Source organism: Anabrus simplex, chromosome 6 (genome assembly GCF_040414725.1).
Source record: "Anabrus simplex isolate iqAnaSimp1 chromosome 6, ASM4041472v1, whole genome shotgun sequence".
NCBI classification, from domain to species: Eukaryota; Metazoa; Arthropoda; class Insecta; order Orthoptera; family Tettigoniidae; genus Anabrus; species Anabrus simplex.
Window position 1 is genome coordinate 167,017,552 of NC_090270.1, and position 20,597 is coordinate 167,038,148.

The window sequence follows — 20,597 nt, forward strand, 5'->3', positions numbered from 1 at the left end:
AGGAAACTGCGATATTTACTTAATTCTGTATTACGTGCCACAACATTATTATTACCCACTGTAACTTAACAAAATACCACGGGGTTCATAGCTTATAATTTTTGCCGATTCCTTCAATCCGTTGCCTGTTGGTCATTTAATCGAACGAGTTATTTTGGTTTCTGATACACTTGGACGTATAGTAATCGGACATATGATTTCACTGATTTTTATTTTCACCATAAGCTTCCAATGTCTTCACCAACTCCAACGATCGACTCAGACTCATTCAGGACAAATCTATATCATCCAACGGTCTGGCTGAGGGTCAGGCGGCCAGTACCAAACCTGGCAAACTAGGGGAGAACCAACGGCTATGGGCGGATGAGCTCTCCCTTAGTAGGTTTGGTAAAGCCTTTGTGTAGGAAATGACACATAAATTCATCAAGTTCAGGGCACTCTCTTGCCCCTGGGGTTGAAAACTTCCCCTAAAGGTGGATGGACCATATTTGGTCAACGGCATAGAAAGTCCTCAATGGCGGACCAGGCGTAAGAACAGTAAGTCCCTCCTCGGCTGGAATGGCAGACGAAGACTGCAGTGACTAGGAACCCTTCATTCATCTTGCATCGGCTTGCCATTGAAAACCGTTCTTAAGTCATCAAGTACAGTGCGTTTGTTGAAGTGCAGCAACACTCTCACTCTAAAAGAATCTCACGCACAGCAGTCTTCCAACAACAGATTGACTCTTCCAAAAGTCCTGCGGCGATCAGGAAGTTGCAACGGGGGCAGGATTGTTATGTCTGGAAGCCTCTAGTGATAACTTGGCACATAGGCGGTAGATGTGTGATCGGTCGTCTTGCTTAGGATTGTGGCTGTAGAGCAATTCGGTTGCTGCATCTACGACTGAGCAGTCCTATTTAGTATCCACTCTGCTCACCTCACATGGGGAAGGGGCTAGAAAAGGTGCCCTAAACATAGTCAGCCACTTCTAGTACCGATTGAATAGCCGCGTCCAATGGTATCACCTCAATGCGGTCGAACAAGAAAGAAATTTTATTTTGCCACATGGAACGTAAGAACACTTAATGATGACCCTTCAAATGAGAGACCCGAAAGGAGAACAGCCCTTGTGGGTAGAGAGTTACGAAGATACAATATCGATATAGCAGCACTCCAGGAGACCCCTCTTGCTGAAGAAGGTCAGCTGAATGAGAATGGAGCAGGATACACTTTCTTCTGGAAGGGTAAACCTACCAGCGAACACCGAACACATGGAGTAGGCTTTGCTATCAAGAATAAGCTTCTCAGAGACCTGCTGGAGCTTCCAACTGGACGTAATGAACGCATCATGACATTAAGACTTCGATTAAATGGCGACCAGCATGCCACAGTAATTTGCACATATGCCCCCACATTAGACTCTGATGATGACATCAAAGAAACATTCTATTCAGATTTGGATGACATCCTATCAAACATCAATCACCTAGATAAAATCATCTTGCTTGGTGATTTTAATGCCAGAGTGGGAAAGGACCATAAAGTATGGAATGGTGTCATTGCCAAGGAGGGAGTTGGCAGTGAAAACTCCAATGGTATTAGACTCCTCTCAAAATGTGCTGAGCATGGGTTGATAATCACTAACATCATCTTTCGCCAAAGGGATCGCTTCAAAACATCATGGCAGCATCCTAGATCGAAACACTGGCACCTCATTTACTATGTAATCGTCCGCAAGCAAGATCTACACGATGTTCTTATCACCAAAGCAATGACGGGAGCTGATGACTGTTGAACAGATCACCGACTCATTAGATCAGTGATGCATTTGTCACTGTCCACCCACAGGAGGAAACAACAGAAGAGCTTCAGACATACCTTTGACACCGAGAAGTTTGGCAATACAGAAATTACTTCAAAATACAGAGAGCTCCTTCATCGGACTTTGCCGAAGGAATATCAACCTGATGAAACGCAACACTGGGAGAGTCTGAAGACCACTATTCAAGATGCTTGCAAAGAAACAGCAGGATATAAGACCAGAAAACATCAGGACTGGTTTGATGAAAATGATGAAATTGAAGCACTGATCTCAGAGAAGAGAAAAAAAGCCTTGCAGGCATGGTGAAGGGACATGAACTCCCACTCTAAGAAACAAGCCATAAGTATTGCCAAAGCAAATGTCCAAAGAAAAACCCGTGAGCTCAAGAATGCATGGTGGACAGCAAAGGCGAAAAAGTTGAAGTATCTAGCAGATAAAGATTCACGACAGTTCTTCCAAGCGACAAAAGCGGTTTATGGTCCCACAACCTTTGGGAGGAATCCGCTTTGGTCCAGCGATAAGAGTACACTTTTAAAAGATCAGTACTCCATCATGATTAGGTGGAAAGAGCATTTTGAAGACCTCTTGAACCAGGATTCGATTATTGATGAACAGGTGTATGATATATCAAACAAGCTCCCATCAATGAAGAACTTGGATCCCCACCAACACTAGATGAAGTTAAGCATTCTGTCAATCAAGCAAAGCGTCACAAAGCCTCTGGTCCTGATGGTATACCAGTGGAAGCTCTCCAAGAAGGAGGTGAGGAACTAATAAAACACTGTCAAAATTTGGAGCACAGAAGAAAAGCCTCCTGACTTCAGAGACAGTCTGGTAGTTCCCCTATTTAAGAAAGGGGATTGAACAAACTGCAATAACTATTGGGGAATATGTTTACTGTCATGCCTGGGAAAGCTTATTGCTCGAATCTTGGCAAATCATATTGTACACTTGGTGGAGAAAATACTTCCAGAGAGTCAGTGTGGCTTCAGGCCTTCTAGAGGAACCACAGGTATGATATTCACAGCACGTCAACTTCAAAAAAAATGTAGAGAACAAAATAGACCTCTTTATATTGCCTTTATTGATCTTACTAAGGCATTTGACTCTGTGAACCGAGAAGCTTAGTGGAAAATTTTAGCTCTATATGGCTTTCCGCAGAAACTTATTGCCATCTTGAAATTACTCTACAATGACATGATGGCAGCTGTCATTGGCAATGGCTCTATTGGAGAGCCATTCCATATCAATACCGGTGTTAAGCAAGGCTGCGTGATAGCCCCCACTTTGTTTTCCTTCTATGTTGCCGCTGTCATGGAAATTGTCAGAGATGATCTCCCTCCAGGAATTCATATAACGTACAGGATGGATGGTAAACTTTTTAATCTGAGCCGTTTGAAGTCAGGAACTCAGACATCATCTCCAGCATTAGCTGAGTTACAGTACGCTGATGATAATGCTGTTGTAACTCAGACACAAGAAGAGCTTGTGATAATCCTGAATGCTTTTTCTGCTGCGTACAACTAGATTGGACTGAAACTGAATACCAGCAAAACAAAGGATCCTATACCAACCAGCCCCAGGGGAAGGTCAAAGAAATATCAATGTCACAATTGATGGAGTGAGCCTTCAAGTTGTAAACACCTTCCCATACCTTGGCAGTACCCTCTCATCAAGCGCAAATATAGATTCAGAAATTCAACACAAAATTAACCGTGCAGGAGCATCCTTTGCTAAGTTAAGATCTCGAGTTTTTGACAATCACGGTGTCAATATCACAACAAAGATTCTTGCGTGCTATTCTGTTGTAGTTCCAACCTTACTCTACGGATCTGAATCCTGGACATGCTACAGTCGACACCTTAAGAAGCTGGAACAGTATCATCAACGTTGCTTGAGGAGAATACTGCAAATAACTTGGCAAGACAGGCGCACAAATATCAGCATTCTTGAAGAGGGACACACCATCAGTATAGAATTGATGGTTTTAAGACCCCAGCGACGAAGGACAGGGCATGTAGTTCGCATGCTGAATAATCGCATTCCCAAACAAGTGTTTTACTCTGAGCTATCAGTAGGTAAACGCTGTTTAGGCGGTCAGAGGAAACGATTTAAAGATGTAATCAAGGCTAACTTGAAGAGATGTAACACTGATAACTGGGAGAATTTAGCCCTTGACCGTTCATCCTGGAGATCACTAGTCCATTACGGCACACTGTCTTTTGAAGAAAACCGCTGACATACAGCGAATGACAAGAGGCAACGTAGGAAAGAAAAAGAAGTGCTGAGGAGACATAGAAATAACATCACTGCTCCACCTGGGACTACCTGTCATCACTGTGGCAAATTGTGTAACTCCCGCATTGGACTGTATAGTCACCTCCGAAGGCATAGATGAAGAGGCATCCTGCATGGAAGACAAACCTACTCGATTACGAGTGTTTGCTATCATCATCATCATCATCATCATAATATGAATATTCAAAGTTTTCATTATCTAATACTTAACATTTGATCAGATAAAATGACAGTCTAATGGAGTTGGATCCCAATAAGTTAGGGACTATAAATAATCATTATGACCTGTGCGTCCTCAAGGGAGGACAGCAGAATTTTATTTTGGGTTTTTAAAATTATTGTATGTATCTTTCGTATGCATTCCGGAAAACCTCAAGAAAAAAGACTTGAAAAATCCATGGTATGTAATATTTAAAATTATCTATATTTAGGCCTATGAAGAAAATTGACTCTAAAGAAGAAAATTTTTTTTAATGTAACTTGAAGAAAATTATGTTAAGAAAATATGAACTATTAACTATGAGAACATGGTGTAAGAAAATCTGTAATATTGTGTTTTTCATCAAACATGTGCAGTACATAACTTTTGGGGCAATATGTACTGGCATGTAAAGGAAGTAGGTGATGTAATTCTGATTACATCAACAGAAAAGACATTTCTAGAGCTTGTCCATATAAGTTAATGTATTTGGATTGGTCAGAATAACAACCTCTTCAATTGGTGAAAACGGGAATCAAGAGAAATTCGGTGTTCCTATTGGTTACTTCGTGATCCGTCCATGTCCGGCCCTCTGCCGGCTTTGTGTGTCTGTGTTGCATGTGATCTGCATCTTTTCCACCTGACTGACCTAGCGAGCGCATGCGCTCGGGGTCTAACCCCGTCCGGAGTCCCCGGTCTCTCTTGGTAAGCGCTAAATCTATTTTGTTTGATTTTATTTAATTCATTCTTGTGTTTCGGCATTTTCTCATTTAACGTAATGTTCCATGATTTAAATTTTGCATGTCAGAGTTTCCTATAGATTCCTGCTTTCACCAGTTTTGTCCGTTAACATTTTATTTTCTTATTTAAAGGTTTAAATGTATCTCATGTTTATTAACATTTCAATTTCCTTAATTTTCTGCCTATTATGTACTTTGGTCAAGTTCATTTATATATTTTGATTTAGTGCTCTGAATTGCCACCTACTATTGTCATTTGTCTGCTCAGTTTTGATTTTGTAAGCATTTTTGTTGGTTAATAATTAATAGTTTGAGGGTGATTGTCGAGAAACTTAGGGCTCCTTCCACCTTCGATGTCCTTCCGTAACTGTTGTTTGTTAGATCTGTAAGTTATGTTTACCTCCCGTATGGTTTTATTTTGTGTATTTTGATAACTTAACCGTCTCATTTCCCAGCCTAGATGTGAATCCGCCACTACATTGATATTTTTTCCAAATTAATTCATTTGATTATTATTATTATTATTATTATTTGGTGTAGACGCTCTACCTGGTGCTTCAATCATAAAAAACACATACATAAATTATGTAAACATTTGTTAAAAATGTTCCATGTAGTCTCTGTCTAAAAACGTAACACTTAATCAGATAAAAGGTGACATAAATACCGTTGTCTGTTGGTACTCTAAAAAGAGTGAGTTCTGAGAACATGCATATTAGGAACTACACAGCTTCTTTATACATTTCTCATGAATGTTAAAATGCTTTTGTTAAAAAATCACAATGTTGAATTTGAATAGGTTACTATTCTCATCATTGAAACATGAAACATGTCTGTTATATTTATATGCTTGAAAAGGTGGATCGATTTTCTTAAGTTATAAATGATGTTATATTGGCTGAGGGATACCCTGAGGATTAAGAAAATCAAGTCACATCCATCCGTAAGGGCGACAGTGGGGAATATCTACAAGAAAGAGAAAAGAAAGACTTTAGATGGATCATAATAAATTTGTTATGAGGTCAGAAGTAGAAAAACAGGAAAAAAAAGCTTACCCCTCGAGGTTCCAGTGGTGTTGTGACAGCAGTAGGTGGCTATGGCAAGGCGGAGAATGGAATAGAGGAGAGGAGAAGAAGGGAAGGAAGGGGAGGGGGTAGGAAAAGTTGGAGAGGGGAAGAAGAGAGAGGGAAAGGAGGGGAACTGTTTGGAGGATCATTTGTATGACGTGTGTTAAATTTCCGATCATAACTTTTTAATACTGTAGAATTATGGACTAAACAAGGACATTAGTGTTCTCAGAAATTTCACTGATATTCAAAGCAGAATTAGTGAACTGATTGAGGGTGATAAAATACTGTTCTAAGATGTTAAGAAGAGCACCTATTTGATTAAATAAAGAATATCTAAATCCTGTTGAATGTTTGAGAAATGGTGATCAAATTTTTTGACGTGCAACCCCATAGCAGAGATTCCGTTATACCTGATAGCATTCATATGTTCCAGATATGAAGCTTCTTCCAGTTTGACATGCATATGTCGAATGGCAATCAGGGCATTTCAGTCTGTACACACCCGAACACATAAATGTTTTAAATGAATTTAATGAGCCAGAGTTATAAATTTGACAGGCCTAACAATGAAGTTCATTGCTTACACATTAAAGAACATTAGGTTTGCACAAATAGGCCCCTTGCTTAACAAATTAGTAAACATACATATTCATATGGATCAATATAATAATCCAGAACATAATTTAAATGAAATTAATGAAATATTGAATATACTGTATGAAATTTTCGTTCCATTTTTATGTAAACACACATCCAATATTCCCCTACCCTTGCCTCACCCTTGCCATCAAGAACTGCAGGCCTCTGCACCAAACAAGTAACTCAGTTCGAACTGGACCATGCATAAGAGCACGTCATTGAATGGGCAATGGGAGGTCAGTTTGTCTTTTCATTATTTATAACACTTTGTCAACACACCTAAAATTTCTTCTCTTGCCCAACAAATTAATTAGATCCTTTTTACTTACAGGCAATCCTACCACTGCAATATTTGTTGCCATCTAAAATTCCTTACTAGCAGCTAACTTTCATATGAGACATTTATTAGAGATTGTTTTCTCCTGTTATCTGACATTCACTTACCCAAAACATCAAGAAATATTACTCAAGACAAGTGGATCACTAGTGCAAACATAAATAATTTTAACAATTACAATTTTTAAGATCATGAACTCATCCAAAACAAGAACAATGCATTAGGCATAGACTACATATTACAAAGTTCAAAAAAATTAGGGGGAACATGTTTTTGAACGTATGCCATGGTCCACAAAACAATACCTCACACCAAGGTGTATTACCAACTAAACCATCATTCTTTACCGTCGAAGTATACAAAAGAACATCGATGGATTCGTGTTCATTTTCAGAACACAAATGGAAGTGTCCAAATAAGGGCGAAAACAAAGTGATAAGAGTCCTCTAGGGTGGATTTTTGTCACAGTTGGAGAGCTTCAGTATAGTGTATGTCCTCCACGAGCATTTATCACAGCTTGGAACCTACGTGGCATGCTCCATATAAGTCGACGGGTGTAACGTTGCGGTATCAGGTCCCATTCTTCAATGAGAGCCTGTTTGAGGTCTTGGAGAGTCTGTGGTAGAACAGGACACCCACAAAAACTTCTGTCAAGCCTATCCCACACAAGCTCGATGGGATTAAGATCGGGACTCACTGCTGGCATTCCATCTCTTGAATGTCCATTTTTCACAAGACAGCCGTGGTGATGCGCTCTACATGAGGCCTGGCATTGTCGTGCATGAGTACCAATTCAGGGCCAACACCGTATGCAGCAACCAACAAATGCTGCAGCAGTATCTGCTCGATGTACCCCGCAGCAGTAAGATTACCACGGACGACGACAAGATCCGTACAGCCATCAATACTAATGCCACACCCACCATCACAGAACCTTGTCTGAATCGGTCACCTTCCTAGACAACATTTGGCATGTACTGCTCACCATGGCGTCTCCATACACTTTGACGTCCATCAGGCTGTGTCAGGGGAAATCTGGACTCGTCTGTGAAAAACACAGGTCTCCATTGGCTAAGTCACCAGTTGACGTGGGTATGGGCAAACAGAAGGCGAGTTGCGCGATGTTGCTGCGTTAAACGGGACACTCGAACAGGATGTTTGGGTTGTAAGGACACTTTTCTTAATGTGTTCCTTACTGTCAGGTCAGACACCGTGACACCAGTGACCCTCCTGAGGTTTTGTTGCAGTTCTCTGGCAGTTGCTGAACGACGCTGCAACGCACAAATGGTCAGATATCGGTCATCTTGTGGGATTGTCATGCGTCCATGACCTTGTCCAACCCTCCTTGTGAAATGGCCTGTCTCACTGTAACGATTCCACAAGTGCTGAATAACTGACGGAGAGACAATGAGATCCACAGCAACATGGCGAAAAGTCCATCCTTCCTGGATCAAAGTGACGGTCCTTTTGACTTGAACCTCGTTATGATGTCTCACAGGATGTGCTGGTTGACATACAACGTGCTCAAATGACCGCAGTAATCTGTGTACCTCACAACGACACATGGATGCACCGCTATTCACTTTGTTTTGAGAGGTCATCTGACAGTTTAATGCATGGCTATGCCTACAGATGGAGTATAACTTTGATTTTACATACTCTGAGTAGCTAAGGTCTCAAGGTATCCTGAACAACCATTGAAACCTCATCTACCAAATTAATGTTCAATTACCAGACGTTAAAAAAAATGTTCCCCTAATTTTTTTGAATTGTGTATTAATTTTAAGTGCTTTTAATCACTATTATGTACAATTAATTTACACTGAAGATGGCCCAATCATGGTTGAAATCATGAATAGAAGTAAATTTTAAGTGTAAATTACTTGCTGTATTAAACAGGAGGATACTTGAGCAATAACTTGTTATATTAGCAGCTGCTGCTAGTCTCGGACCAGTGGTGCGGGATGACACAGAATGCTGCAGAGAGTCCATTACTTGTTCTCGGATGGCAGGCACAGATGTGAAGGGCTTACAATGTGCTTGGTGTACAATACAGTAATCCTCTCTTGTGGTGGTCAGACATGGTCGACCAAAAACTTGACGACGCATATGCCTGCCTTTACATTCCCATGCAGTCCAACATTGGGGCAATGTCACATCCAAATACCCCACAAATCTGGATATTGCATGATTCGACCAGCCATTCAAATGGAGACACACAATGACACCCGTTTCAAACTCTATCAGGAGCTGATAATGCTGTCTCATATGAGCACGTGGCATCTCCATGTCCTTCACAGTGATCAATCAACATCTGACGCTGTTCATGCCCCTTACATACCCTACCACGCCTGGTAACAACACTAATGCACTCAGGAGATCATTCAATCTGTCACAGAGAATTACACCTCTAAATCATTTACATACCTGCCGACGGTGTGTATGTGTATGAAGTTACTTTGACATCCAACCATTTCTTCTGTGTGCTTCAATCTTTTTGTCAGGCAGTATAATGTATACAAAAATATTTCAACAGTATCTACATTGCATTCTTCATCTGTTGCACCATGTCATTATTTTATCTATAAGGATGATGTTAGCAGCTTGAGGAGAATAATTACCTCGGACCAAATGGGTGTACTTCAGTTGCCTTGATAAAGATGACTATAATGTAGTTGAAGTGTTCAGGCAACCTGTACATAACGTACATAGAAAAAATGATTGAAAGAGATATAGCTCAAAACACAGTGGGAGATTTAACTCTCATATGTACCTGGTAGCTTGCCAATGAAAGCTTGCCTTGCTCGACGAAACACTGGTCTGTGAGGAGCTGGTTCATCAAGCATTCCTGATGGCACTGCAAATAATAATAATAATAATAATAATAATAATAATAATAATAATAATAATAATAATAATAATAATAATAATAATAATAATAATAATAATAATAATAATAATAATAATAATAATAATAATAATAATAATAATAATAATAATAATAATAATAATAATAATAATAATAATAATAATAATAATAATAATAATAATAATAATAATAATAATAATAATAATAATAATAATAATAATAATAATAATAATAATAATAATAATAATAATAATAATAATAATAATAATAATAATAATAATAATAATAATAATAATAATAATAATAATAATAATAATAATAATAATAATAATAATAATAATAATAATAATAATAATAATAATAATAATAATAATAATAATAATAATAATAATAATAATAATAATAATAATAATAATAATAATAATAATAATAATAATAATAATAATAATAATAATAATAATAATAATAATAATAATAATAATAATAATAATAATAATAATAATAATAATAATAATAATAATAATAATAATAATAATAATAATAATAATAATAATAATAATAATAATAATAATAATAATAATAATAATAATAATAATAATAATAATAATAATAATAATAATAATAATAATAATAATAATAATAATAATAATAATAATAATAATAATAATAATAATAATAATAATAATAATAATAACAACAACAACAACAATAATAATAATAATAATAATAATAATAATAATAATAACAATAATAATAATAATGACGAAAACACCAAGGAACTCGTGAGATACTTCGAGTCACTACTCAACTGCCCAGAACCAACGGAGAGGTTTCCACTTAAACCCCACCCGAACCCAAACCCAGACTCATCCCCACCTACACAAGAGGAAATACACCGACATATACAACGACTGAAAAACAACAAGGCATCCGGAGACGACGGCATCATAGCAGAGCTTCTTAAACATCTAGGAAAGAATTCTCTCCAAGAACTCACACAAATCATACAAGAAATTTGGACAACGGAAAAACTACCAGAAAATTGGACAAACGCCCTCCTCGTTCCACTTCACAAAAAAGGTGACCGAACAGATGTGAACAATTACAGGGGAATTTCCCTGGTGCAAGTCACATACAAAATCCTCTCTGCAGTCCTCCTCCAAAGAACACAGGAACAACTAGAACCACTCATAGGCGAATACCAAGCGGACTTCAGGCCCCACAGATCCTGTGCAGAACAGATACTCAACCTGAAAACCATCTTGAAACTACGACACACAAGAAAACAACCCACAATCTGCACCTTCGTGGACTTCCAGAAAGCATACGACTCCATTGACCGGCAATCTCTCTTCCAAACACTGAGTGAGTACGGACTGGACAACAAGACTCAAAAAATAATCAGACTAACTCTCACCAACACAACCTCCCAAGTAAAATTCATGGGAAATATATCTGAAAAATGTCAGATAAAAACCGGTGTCCGACAAGGAGATGGACTTTCCCCACTACTCTTTAACATAGCCCTGGACAAAATCATGAGAGAATGGGAACAAGCTCTAAAAGCTCAAGGAAATTGGCAACCATTAAGTATGACAAGAAGACATGTAAAAATCTCCTGTCTCGCTTTCGCAGATGATCTCGCGATCCTTGTAACAAACGAACAACAGGCAATCAGCCAAATCGAAACTCCCAAGAAATGCTCAGAAAAATTCGGCCTACAAATCTCCTTCTCAAAAACCAAGGTCATGTGCAACCACTGCAGCCTCCAGAATTTGAACACGAAATTTGGCACAATCGAAAAAGTAACTGAGTTCCGATATCTCGGAGAAATTATAGTACCAACAGGAAAAGAACAGAAGGCCCTCGAGGTCCGCATCCAAAAAATAAAGAGAGCCCTCGGCCGAACGCAAAACATTTACAACAAACAATGCCTTTCAATCTTCACCAAAATTCGACATTACAACACTGTGATCAAACCTGAAATACTATACGCGAGTGAAACACTGGATCTCCACAGGAAAACAGTACTCGAAGACATCCTGAAAGAGGAACGTAAAATCATCAGAAAAATTCTCGGCCCAAAACTGACTGACGAAGGATATAGACTGCAATCTCGTACAAAAACCGAGGAGCTCTCAAACCTTGCGGCCGACATCAGAAAAAGACGCCTGAAATTTTACGGACACATCAAACGCCTTCCAGAAAACAGACTGACAAGAATCTTACTTGAGACAACAGAAAACATCAAAACAAATAGGTGGACAACAGAAATCCGCCAAGACCTGGAAAAATCAGGAATCAAAGTGGCCGACATCGCTAACCGAACCTGCTACAGAACGAAAATCAACAAGTGGGAAGTAGAGTCAGAGAGAAACCACAAGAAGAAGACAGGAGCTAAGTGGACAGAAGAACGAAGAACCACGATGAGAGAAAAACTGAAGGCTGCCTGGCAAAGAAGGAAATGCACAACTTCTAAGTGAGCTTTGCGTGATCAGTTTTCTGGTCTTTTTCGCATCTAATAATAATAATAATAATAATAATAATAATAATAATAATAATAATGATGATGATGATGATAATAATAATAATAAGAAGAAGAAGAAGAATAAGAATAATAGGGCCAAGGATCCTACCAGATGGAAGGCGATGGCACAAACCCAACAATGAGCTCTACCAGCATCAAGAAAACGTCATAGATGCCATCAGGAGAAAACGTCTGACTTTCTATGGGCACCTATACAGAATGGATCCTAATAGATTATCCCATAAGATCTTCAAGGTTGCTAACAAAGGCAAAGCTACTGGATTCCCCTGGACCAAACAAGTGAACAAAGATCTTGCAGAGCTTAATATTAATCAAGCCGCCATTACTGACAGAAATGCATACCGTTTAATGGTCAAAACTAAACCTTTCCTAACATCCCTTACATCAGCTAGCCACAAAGGAGCCGGGAATTGGTCAGAGGAGTGCAGGAAAGAATTCAGCGAGAAAATGAAGGAATACTGGGCCAACAGGAAGGCTCAAGAGGCCACTAAGAACACAATCCAGTATGCTAAAAGGGGCAGACGAAGACAAAAACACAGCTAGAACACAAGCACCGTGGTCCACAGATGGCCTAAACGCAAAGAGAGAAATAATAATAATAATAACAATAATAATAATAATTTTTTTTTTTATGAGGGAAGTGTGGGAAATCTTTCATTAGACACTTGTGAGGGTCCGCACTCCACAAGCGTGTGAGATTCCTACTCACTAAAACCCACACACCCTTTTCCCACGACGTATATCTCCGCCCCGGAACCGCTCTCGCATTACTTCAGGGCGGTGTCGTGCTAATTTCTCAGGTTTCTTCTTCTTTATTTCTCCTTACTGTCGTTCATGAGCATTCATATCTCTCTTTTTCTGACGCAGGATGCCTTCTACATATACTGCTATCTGATCCCAGGATTCTTGGTTTCGTAGCATCGCCTGCACAATAGTTTCTGGCGTCAACTCTCCTTGCTCAGTATATAAACATCTTCTCTGAGTTGACCAATGATAACATATGAAAAATGTGTGAAATACATCGTCTATATCATTGCAATAAATACACGCCGAGTTGCTCGCTCTACCTACTCTATGTAGAAATTTCCGGAAGTATCCGTGACCCGTCAATAGTTGCATGATGTAAAAGTTAACCTCGCCATGAGCTCGGGCAATCCAATCAGCTAGGCGTGGTATCAGCTGCTTAGTCCATTTTCCACGAGGATCTTCCTCCCATCTTTGTTGCCACCGCTCCGTTCGTTGCCTATAAGCTAGCTCCTTAGCGCGCTTCTTTCTGAGCTCTCCTTGAGTTTGCCAGACTTCCTGCCTCTCTAAGGCAAGTAAATCAATCGGTGCTACCGCTGCTATCGTAAGTACTGCAGGTTCGGATACTGTGCGATATGCGCTTGTAATATGCAAAGCTGATCTCCGCTGTACCGCAGCTATCCTTCGCCGGTATTTTTCAAACTTCAGAGATTCAGCCCAGACTTCGGCACCATATAGAAGTGTCGAGTGAACTATCGACATCAGAAGTCGTCGTTTGCTAGACTTCGGACCTTTAACGTTGCTCATTAATCTACTCAGCGCAATCGTTGTTTTCACCGCCTTATCTGTCACCCGTTTGAAATGATCCCAAAAAGTAAGTTTGCTATCAAGTGTCACTCCGAGATACTTTATACTTCTAGATGTTTCGATTTCTGTTTGTCCAATATACATTGGAATGACAGTCGTGATCCTTTTTCTTGTCAAGAGAACAATCTCTGTTTTATGATCTGCAAGCTGTAATCTGTGATTCGCCATCCAATCTTTCATCCGTCGCATTACTTGATTTAGCTTAAACTGAGCCAACTCAAATTTCGAGCAACTATCAAAACAGCTATATCATCAGCATAGCCCACTAGCGTTGTGTCTTCTGGCATATCTAACCTCAACAATCCATCATACACTATGTTCCACAGATTTGGGCCAAGGATGGATCCTTGTGCTGCACCAGCTGTGAGCCGTTTCACTCTCTGCCCATCTTCTGTGTGATATACTAGAGTACAATCTTTCAAATAATTTCTCATTATGCGCATGAGATACTTCGGTAGTTTGAAAGTATTTTGAAGCGCTTCCAATATGTCATTCCAACTGATCGAGTTGAAAGCGTTCTTAACATCAAGGGTCACAAGGAGTGTCACTTTTCGAGAGTGATGATTACCCATTTGTGCCCTTTTATCTGTATTCAACACTTCCCGTACTGCATCGATTGTTGAATGCCCTCCTCGAAATAATAATAATAATAATAATAATAATAATAATAATAATAATAATAATAATAATAATAATAATAATAATAATGATGATAATGATAATAAAATAATAATAATAATAATAATAATAATAATAATAATAATAATAATAATAATAATAATAATAATAATAATGGTGATGATGACGATGATGATGATGATGATGATGATGATGATGATGATGATGATGATGATGATGATAGATGTATGTACTGTATTAATAATAAACTTACTTGGTGTCAAATTTAAATCCATTCCTGAAGATTTATAGACTGGATATCCACCAATCAAGTCAGGCCCCGCACTTCCTGGTGCTGTAACATAATAAAAAATCGCATTGTTATGAGTATATTTCATTAATGAGATAAAAGGTTACATCATTCTCAATAGACTTCAATCTAGAAACAGCATACAGCTTACAGATATATAGTTATATTTCTTTTACACATTTCACACACAGATGTTTTTACACTTATTCAAGGATTTTTGGAGGTTCCAGTTAATTCCTAGAGAGAGAGAGTGTGTGTGTGTTTGTTTTCTTCTCCTAATGTCCAGGCATTTGGATGCCATTCACTGACCATGATGTTGGACTATTTGCAATTTTCATTTATTTGTGAGCAACAACTTAGGTCAAGGAATCTGTTGCCTCAAGGGCAAAGATCATTAGATGAGTATGTGAGTTTCTGTGTCCAGTGCAATGACTGCATGTTAAATGATGTGTAATGCATAGTGCTATTGGTGATAATGAGACAGGGAGAGGGTCAGCACAGACTACACCTAACAAGGGGTTTGCTCAAGCCATCTGATGGAGAAATCACCATCAACGGCACCATGCATCCTCACTCCATAGGAGTATTGCAGAGAGGTTGGGAAATGAACCCAGGGTTTTGGTATGTGATAAAGTGATTAGGAATTGTATGCCACTACTTCCCCTACCTTGCTGGCTAACATTCTGATGGTGATTTTCTCTCTCTCTCTCTCTCTCTCTCTCTCTCTACTGACAGGATCCAAACCAGCTAACCACAGTGCCTTAAAGATCAGCCCTGACTGGCATACAGTGATTTCCATCTCCTCAGAGTGTTGAAGAAGCAATTGGTGGTAAGTGATTCAATGACTATATAGCTGTTCAACATGCTTCAGGGACTGGACACAGATTTCTTCTGCTGTCTTGGTGTATTGTTGGAAAAAGTGCTTGGACAAGAATGATGACCATAACGTATAGTAATGCATATCAGTGTCCTATCACTATGTATACTTATATCTGCCTGTAAAATGTAGTTTCTCCATGGCAATGTGCAGTTCCTAGTGTCCTTTTTTTTTGCTAGTGACTTTACGTTTCACAGACACAGATAGGTTTTATGGCAATGATGGGATAGGAAAGGCCTAGGAGTTGGAAGGAAGAGTGGCCGTGGCCTTAATTAAGGTACAGCCCCAGCATTTGCCTTGTGTGAAAATGGAAGACAAAATGCCACAAAGATAACAATAATCCATGTGATCATTCTCATTGGCAAGGCACAAATACAGTACATGGAAAATAAAGGTTTAGCTATGGTGGGGTTGAGCAAGACAAAGTGGAGAGGAAATCAACAAAAAGAACTGAAGAAAGGCAACAAATGATATTGGTTTTATTCTGACAGAAGACCTACAGGATTACCCTGCTTTTACAATCCCGTATTCAACGTTTTCCCATCGTTTACCACACAGCCAACTCACTGTATCAAGGATCGCAGCTATGAGTTTACATTCAGCAGATAGTAGGTTCAAACCCCACTGTCAGCAGCCCTGAAGATGGTTTTCCATGGTTTCCCATTATCATACCATGGGCTGGAGATGTACCTTAATTAAGGCCACGGATGCTTCCTTCCCACTCATAGCCCTTTTCTATCCCATCATTGCCATAAGACCTATCTGTGTCGATGCGATGTAAAGCAAATTGTGAAGGAAAAAATCACAATGCCCCTCTTATCAACCATATGATATTGCCTAATAGTCCCACTATTATGACATTTCTTTCTATCACATTTATTTTTAACAATGAGATAAACAGCTTCATGACCACTTAGACCATCTATTACTTCAGTTTCTCTATAGGTCTCATCTGGTTTTATCAGTACCATACCTAGAATATGTTTCCCTCTAATTGGTTCCATCTCTTTATGATTCAGCTGTCCTTCCCATATTATCTTATTCACCATTTGTTGTTGGTCATGCTTTCTGTCGTTCACATTCCTTTCCCAGTTAACATTTGGTAATTGTAGATTACCTACTACAATAACATTCGTTTCTATGTTGTTCCCTATTTAGCTGACTACCTTATCAAATAATTCTGCATCAGTGTCAGCTTTGCCAGGTTGGTACACCCTAAAAACATCAAGTTGCCTATTATCGTTATAGATAAGTCTTATGCCTAGAATTTGAGTCCCTCATCCTTAACTTTTTTGTAGCTTACAAATTCTTCTTTCACAAGTATGAATACTCCCCCTCCTACTGTTCCTAACCTGTCTCTATAATAAACACTCCAGTTCATGAGAAAATTTCTGCATCTATAATATCACTTCTCAGCCATAATTCAATTCCTATTATAATATCTGGTAAATTATCTATCAAATGACTCACAGTAATTCTGTTCCTTTCTGAAAACTACTTCCAAAGTTTACCACTAACAATTTCATGTCATCCTTCAAGCTTCCTATATTGTCATTACCGCTCGCTAGTCCATCCTGTTTCCCTGAATGTACCTTCCTATAACTCTTCTAAACAAACCCCCTAACTTATATGTACCATTGCAGTTCAAGTGAAGGCCATCTGAGCGTAGATCATTATCTCCTACCCACCCATTAAGATCTACAAATCTCACTCTGTTTTCCATGTACCTATTCCATAGTCTCATTTAAACCCCCAATTACCTTCCAGTCTGTATCTATTATTATCTATCTATTACCTATTATTATCCCACTAATAACAATCTCTGCTTCCTTAAACTTCCTCCTTGCTGCCCTAATCAGATCCCACACATCCTCAACTATAATAGGAGGGCAAATCAAAAATTAAGTTACATTAGCTTGCCACGAGACCACACTGTGTGTCGTGACCGTGGCCAATGCAGAGCAAGCCACAGTAACTGCTGACATGTCCGATATGAAGGTTGGTGTGGTATCCTGTCATGATGTGTGTGTAGAGCGGGCTGGGCAGAATGGGACGTCAACTGGATGTTCACTCCATATTGGAGGTGCGTGCAACAATCACATTTCTGAGGGCTAAACGGCTCAACTGCATGGAGATTCATTGTGAATTCACTGTCGTATATGGTGAGCGTGCAATTTCTCGCCCAGATATTGTAAAGTGGTGTAACCAATTTGACGCCAGACGCACGGATCTCACGGACAAATATCGCAAAGGAAGACCCACATGGTCCAGTACGACTCGGTACATAGCACTGCAGGAAATTGCCAGCATGCTGAAAATTTCATATGGCAGTATGTTCTCGATTGTTCACCAGCATCTTGGATTTTGTAAACTGTGTCAAAGATGGGTTCCACGTCTGCTCACCGATGTTCACAAGGAACAACGTTTTCAATCGTCACTGGCATTTTTGCAATGGTATTCTGTGGAAGGCAACGAGTTTCTTCAGTGAATCATCACAGGGGATGAAATGTTGGTCCACCACTTCATCCTTGAAACAAAGAGAACATTGATGGAATGGGTGCACACCACATCACCACCACAAAAGCAGGCCAAGATGCAACCTTCAGCAGGAAAGGTAATGGCAACAGTGTTCTTTAACACGGAGGGTGTGTCGAAAGGCACAATAATCAACCTGGCTTCATACTATCAAACGTTGAACCAGTTGCGTAAGGCAATTAAAGAAAAGTGGCGAGGAAAATTGAGTGCTGATCTAATTTTGTTGCATGATAAAGCAACACCTCACATGGCCCGCCAAACGTCCGAACTGCTGCAGCGATTCAAGTGGGAGGTATGGCAACATCCTCCACACAGTCCAGACTTACCGCTGTGCGGTTATCATGTGTTTGGAAAGCTGAAAAAGGATTTCGGTGGACGATTCTGAAACGATGAGGAGGTGAAAGCAGCTGTCTCCAGGTAGTGGAAGTGATTTCTATTCATCTAGAATAGAAAAGTTGGTTGAATGTCCCAAGAAATGTTTACGGTCTCTTGGGGACTATGTGAAAAAGTGAACCTACATTGTATGTTGTCATAGCCATGTTGCCTATGTGTAGGGGGTTTCATAAATGTCCATAACTTGGAAGTGTAACTTAATTTTTGATTTGCCCTCATACCTATTCATGCCTGCCTTACGTTATTGGTACCAACATGGAAAATTACCACCTTCTCCTTACCCTCCTCTCTCACTTCGATTTTCCTCAGCATCTGCCTTAACCTAGTTCCTGGACAACACTCTAACCTACCGGGCGAGTTGGCCGTGCGTGTAGAGGCGCGCGGCTGTGAGCTTGCATCCAGGAGATAGTAGGTTCGAATCCCACTATCGGCAGCCCTGAAAATGGTTTTCCGTGGTTTCCCATTTTCACACCAGGCAAATGCTGGGGCTGTACCTTAATTAAGGCCACGGCCGCTGCCTTCCAACTCCTAGGCCTTTCCTATCCCATCGTCGCCATAAGACCTATCTGTGTCGGTGCGACGTAAAGCCCATAGCAGACACTCTAACCTGGTTACCTCTCCACAACACACTTTCCCTACATACCCAAGAAAATGGATGCTTTTTGCTATTTGTTTTATGTCGCACCGACACAGATAGGTCTTATGGCGACGATGGGATAGGAAAGGCTTAGGAATGGGGAGGAAGTGGTTGTGGCCATAATTAAGGTACAGCCCCACCATTTGCTGGTGTGAAAATGGGAAACCATGGAAAACCATCTTCAGGGCTGCCAACAGTGGGGTTTGAACCCACTATATCCCGATGAAAGCTCACACATGCACGCTCCTAACCGCACGGCCAACTCGCCCGGTACAATAGGGATGTATCACGCAAAACTTGTCAGCTAGGCAGCGTAATGATAATACACGGTAGGTGCTTTCCGCTTCTCGATTGTTTTATATGAGACTTATATGGAATATTTCTAAATTTATGATAATTGAAACAAAACTGTTACTTCAAATGCAAGAAAATGAGATTACCATATTCTGCTGATGTTTTGAAAGAGGTGAGAAATAATATAGCTGCAATGACGATTGCGGATTTGAAAGCAGAATTAAAGACAAAGGGCGGAAAATTATCCAGAAAGAAAAATTATTGAATAATACAGAAAATGAACATTCTCAGTCTGTTTCCAGTCAATTGAATGGGTCAGGAATGAACGGGAAGGACTAAAAGTAGCAACCTTTTCTTTTAGTGATTTTGTTAAGATTGAATTCTTTAAGTGCAAATAGCCTTTTGCAAACATGCGTAATATATGCATACTGTATATATTAGGTTGGAGATGTACATAAAGCATGATAATGGTATGACTACAGTACCAGAGGCTATATCCAGTACTTCCATACTGAATTTTTCTTCAGTGCACGAGTTTCAAGACATTGTTTCAGGTCATAAGACAGATATAACTATTTTAAATTTGAAATTGATGAATTATTTCCTGTTCAGAAATTCTGGAATTGATGGTGCTCCAGTGTCAAGGTATATGTCACTCTGTGATTCATTGTACACCACCACAAATGGTATTATAGCTCCTTCTGTACTTCTAAATCTACTTGCTCTTGGGATTATTTCCAAGGTGCCGGTGCCAATCCGTGAAAATATTGAAGGAACAGTGTTTCCCTTAAGTCTTCATTTTTCACCTAAAATTATTGAA

At 39.3% G+C, this 20,597-nt stretch overlaps 1 protein-coding gene across 1 annotated transcript in view; it reads right to left on the bottom strand.

The window, feature by feature from the left end:
- Window positions 1–20,597, bottom strand: part of LOC136875613 (uncharacterized) — a 312,390-nt gene that overhangs the window by 154,941 nt on the left and 136,852 nt on the right. Inside the window, exons 6-7 of the mRNA XM_067149147.2 lie at window positions 15,006–15,086; window positions 9,859–9,942 (exon numbers count right to left, since the gene is read on the bottom strand). Coding sequence (XP_067005248.2) covers window positions 9,859–9,942; window positions 15,006–15,086 — 165 coding nt within the window. The remainder of the gene's footprint in view (window positions 1–9,858; window positions 9,943–15,005; window positions 15,087–20,597) is intronic.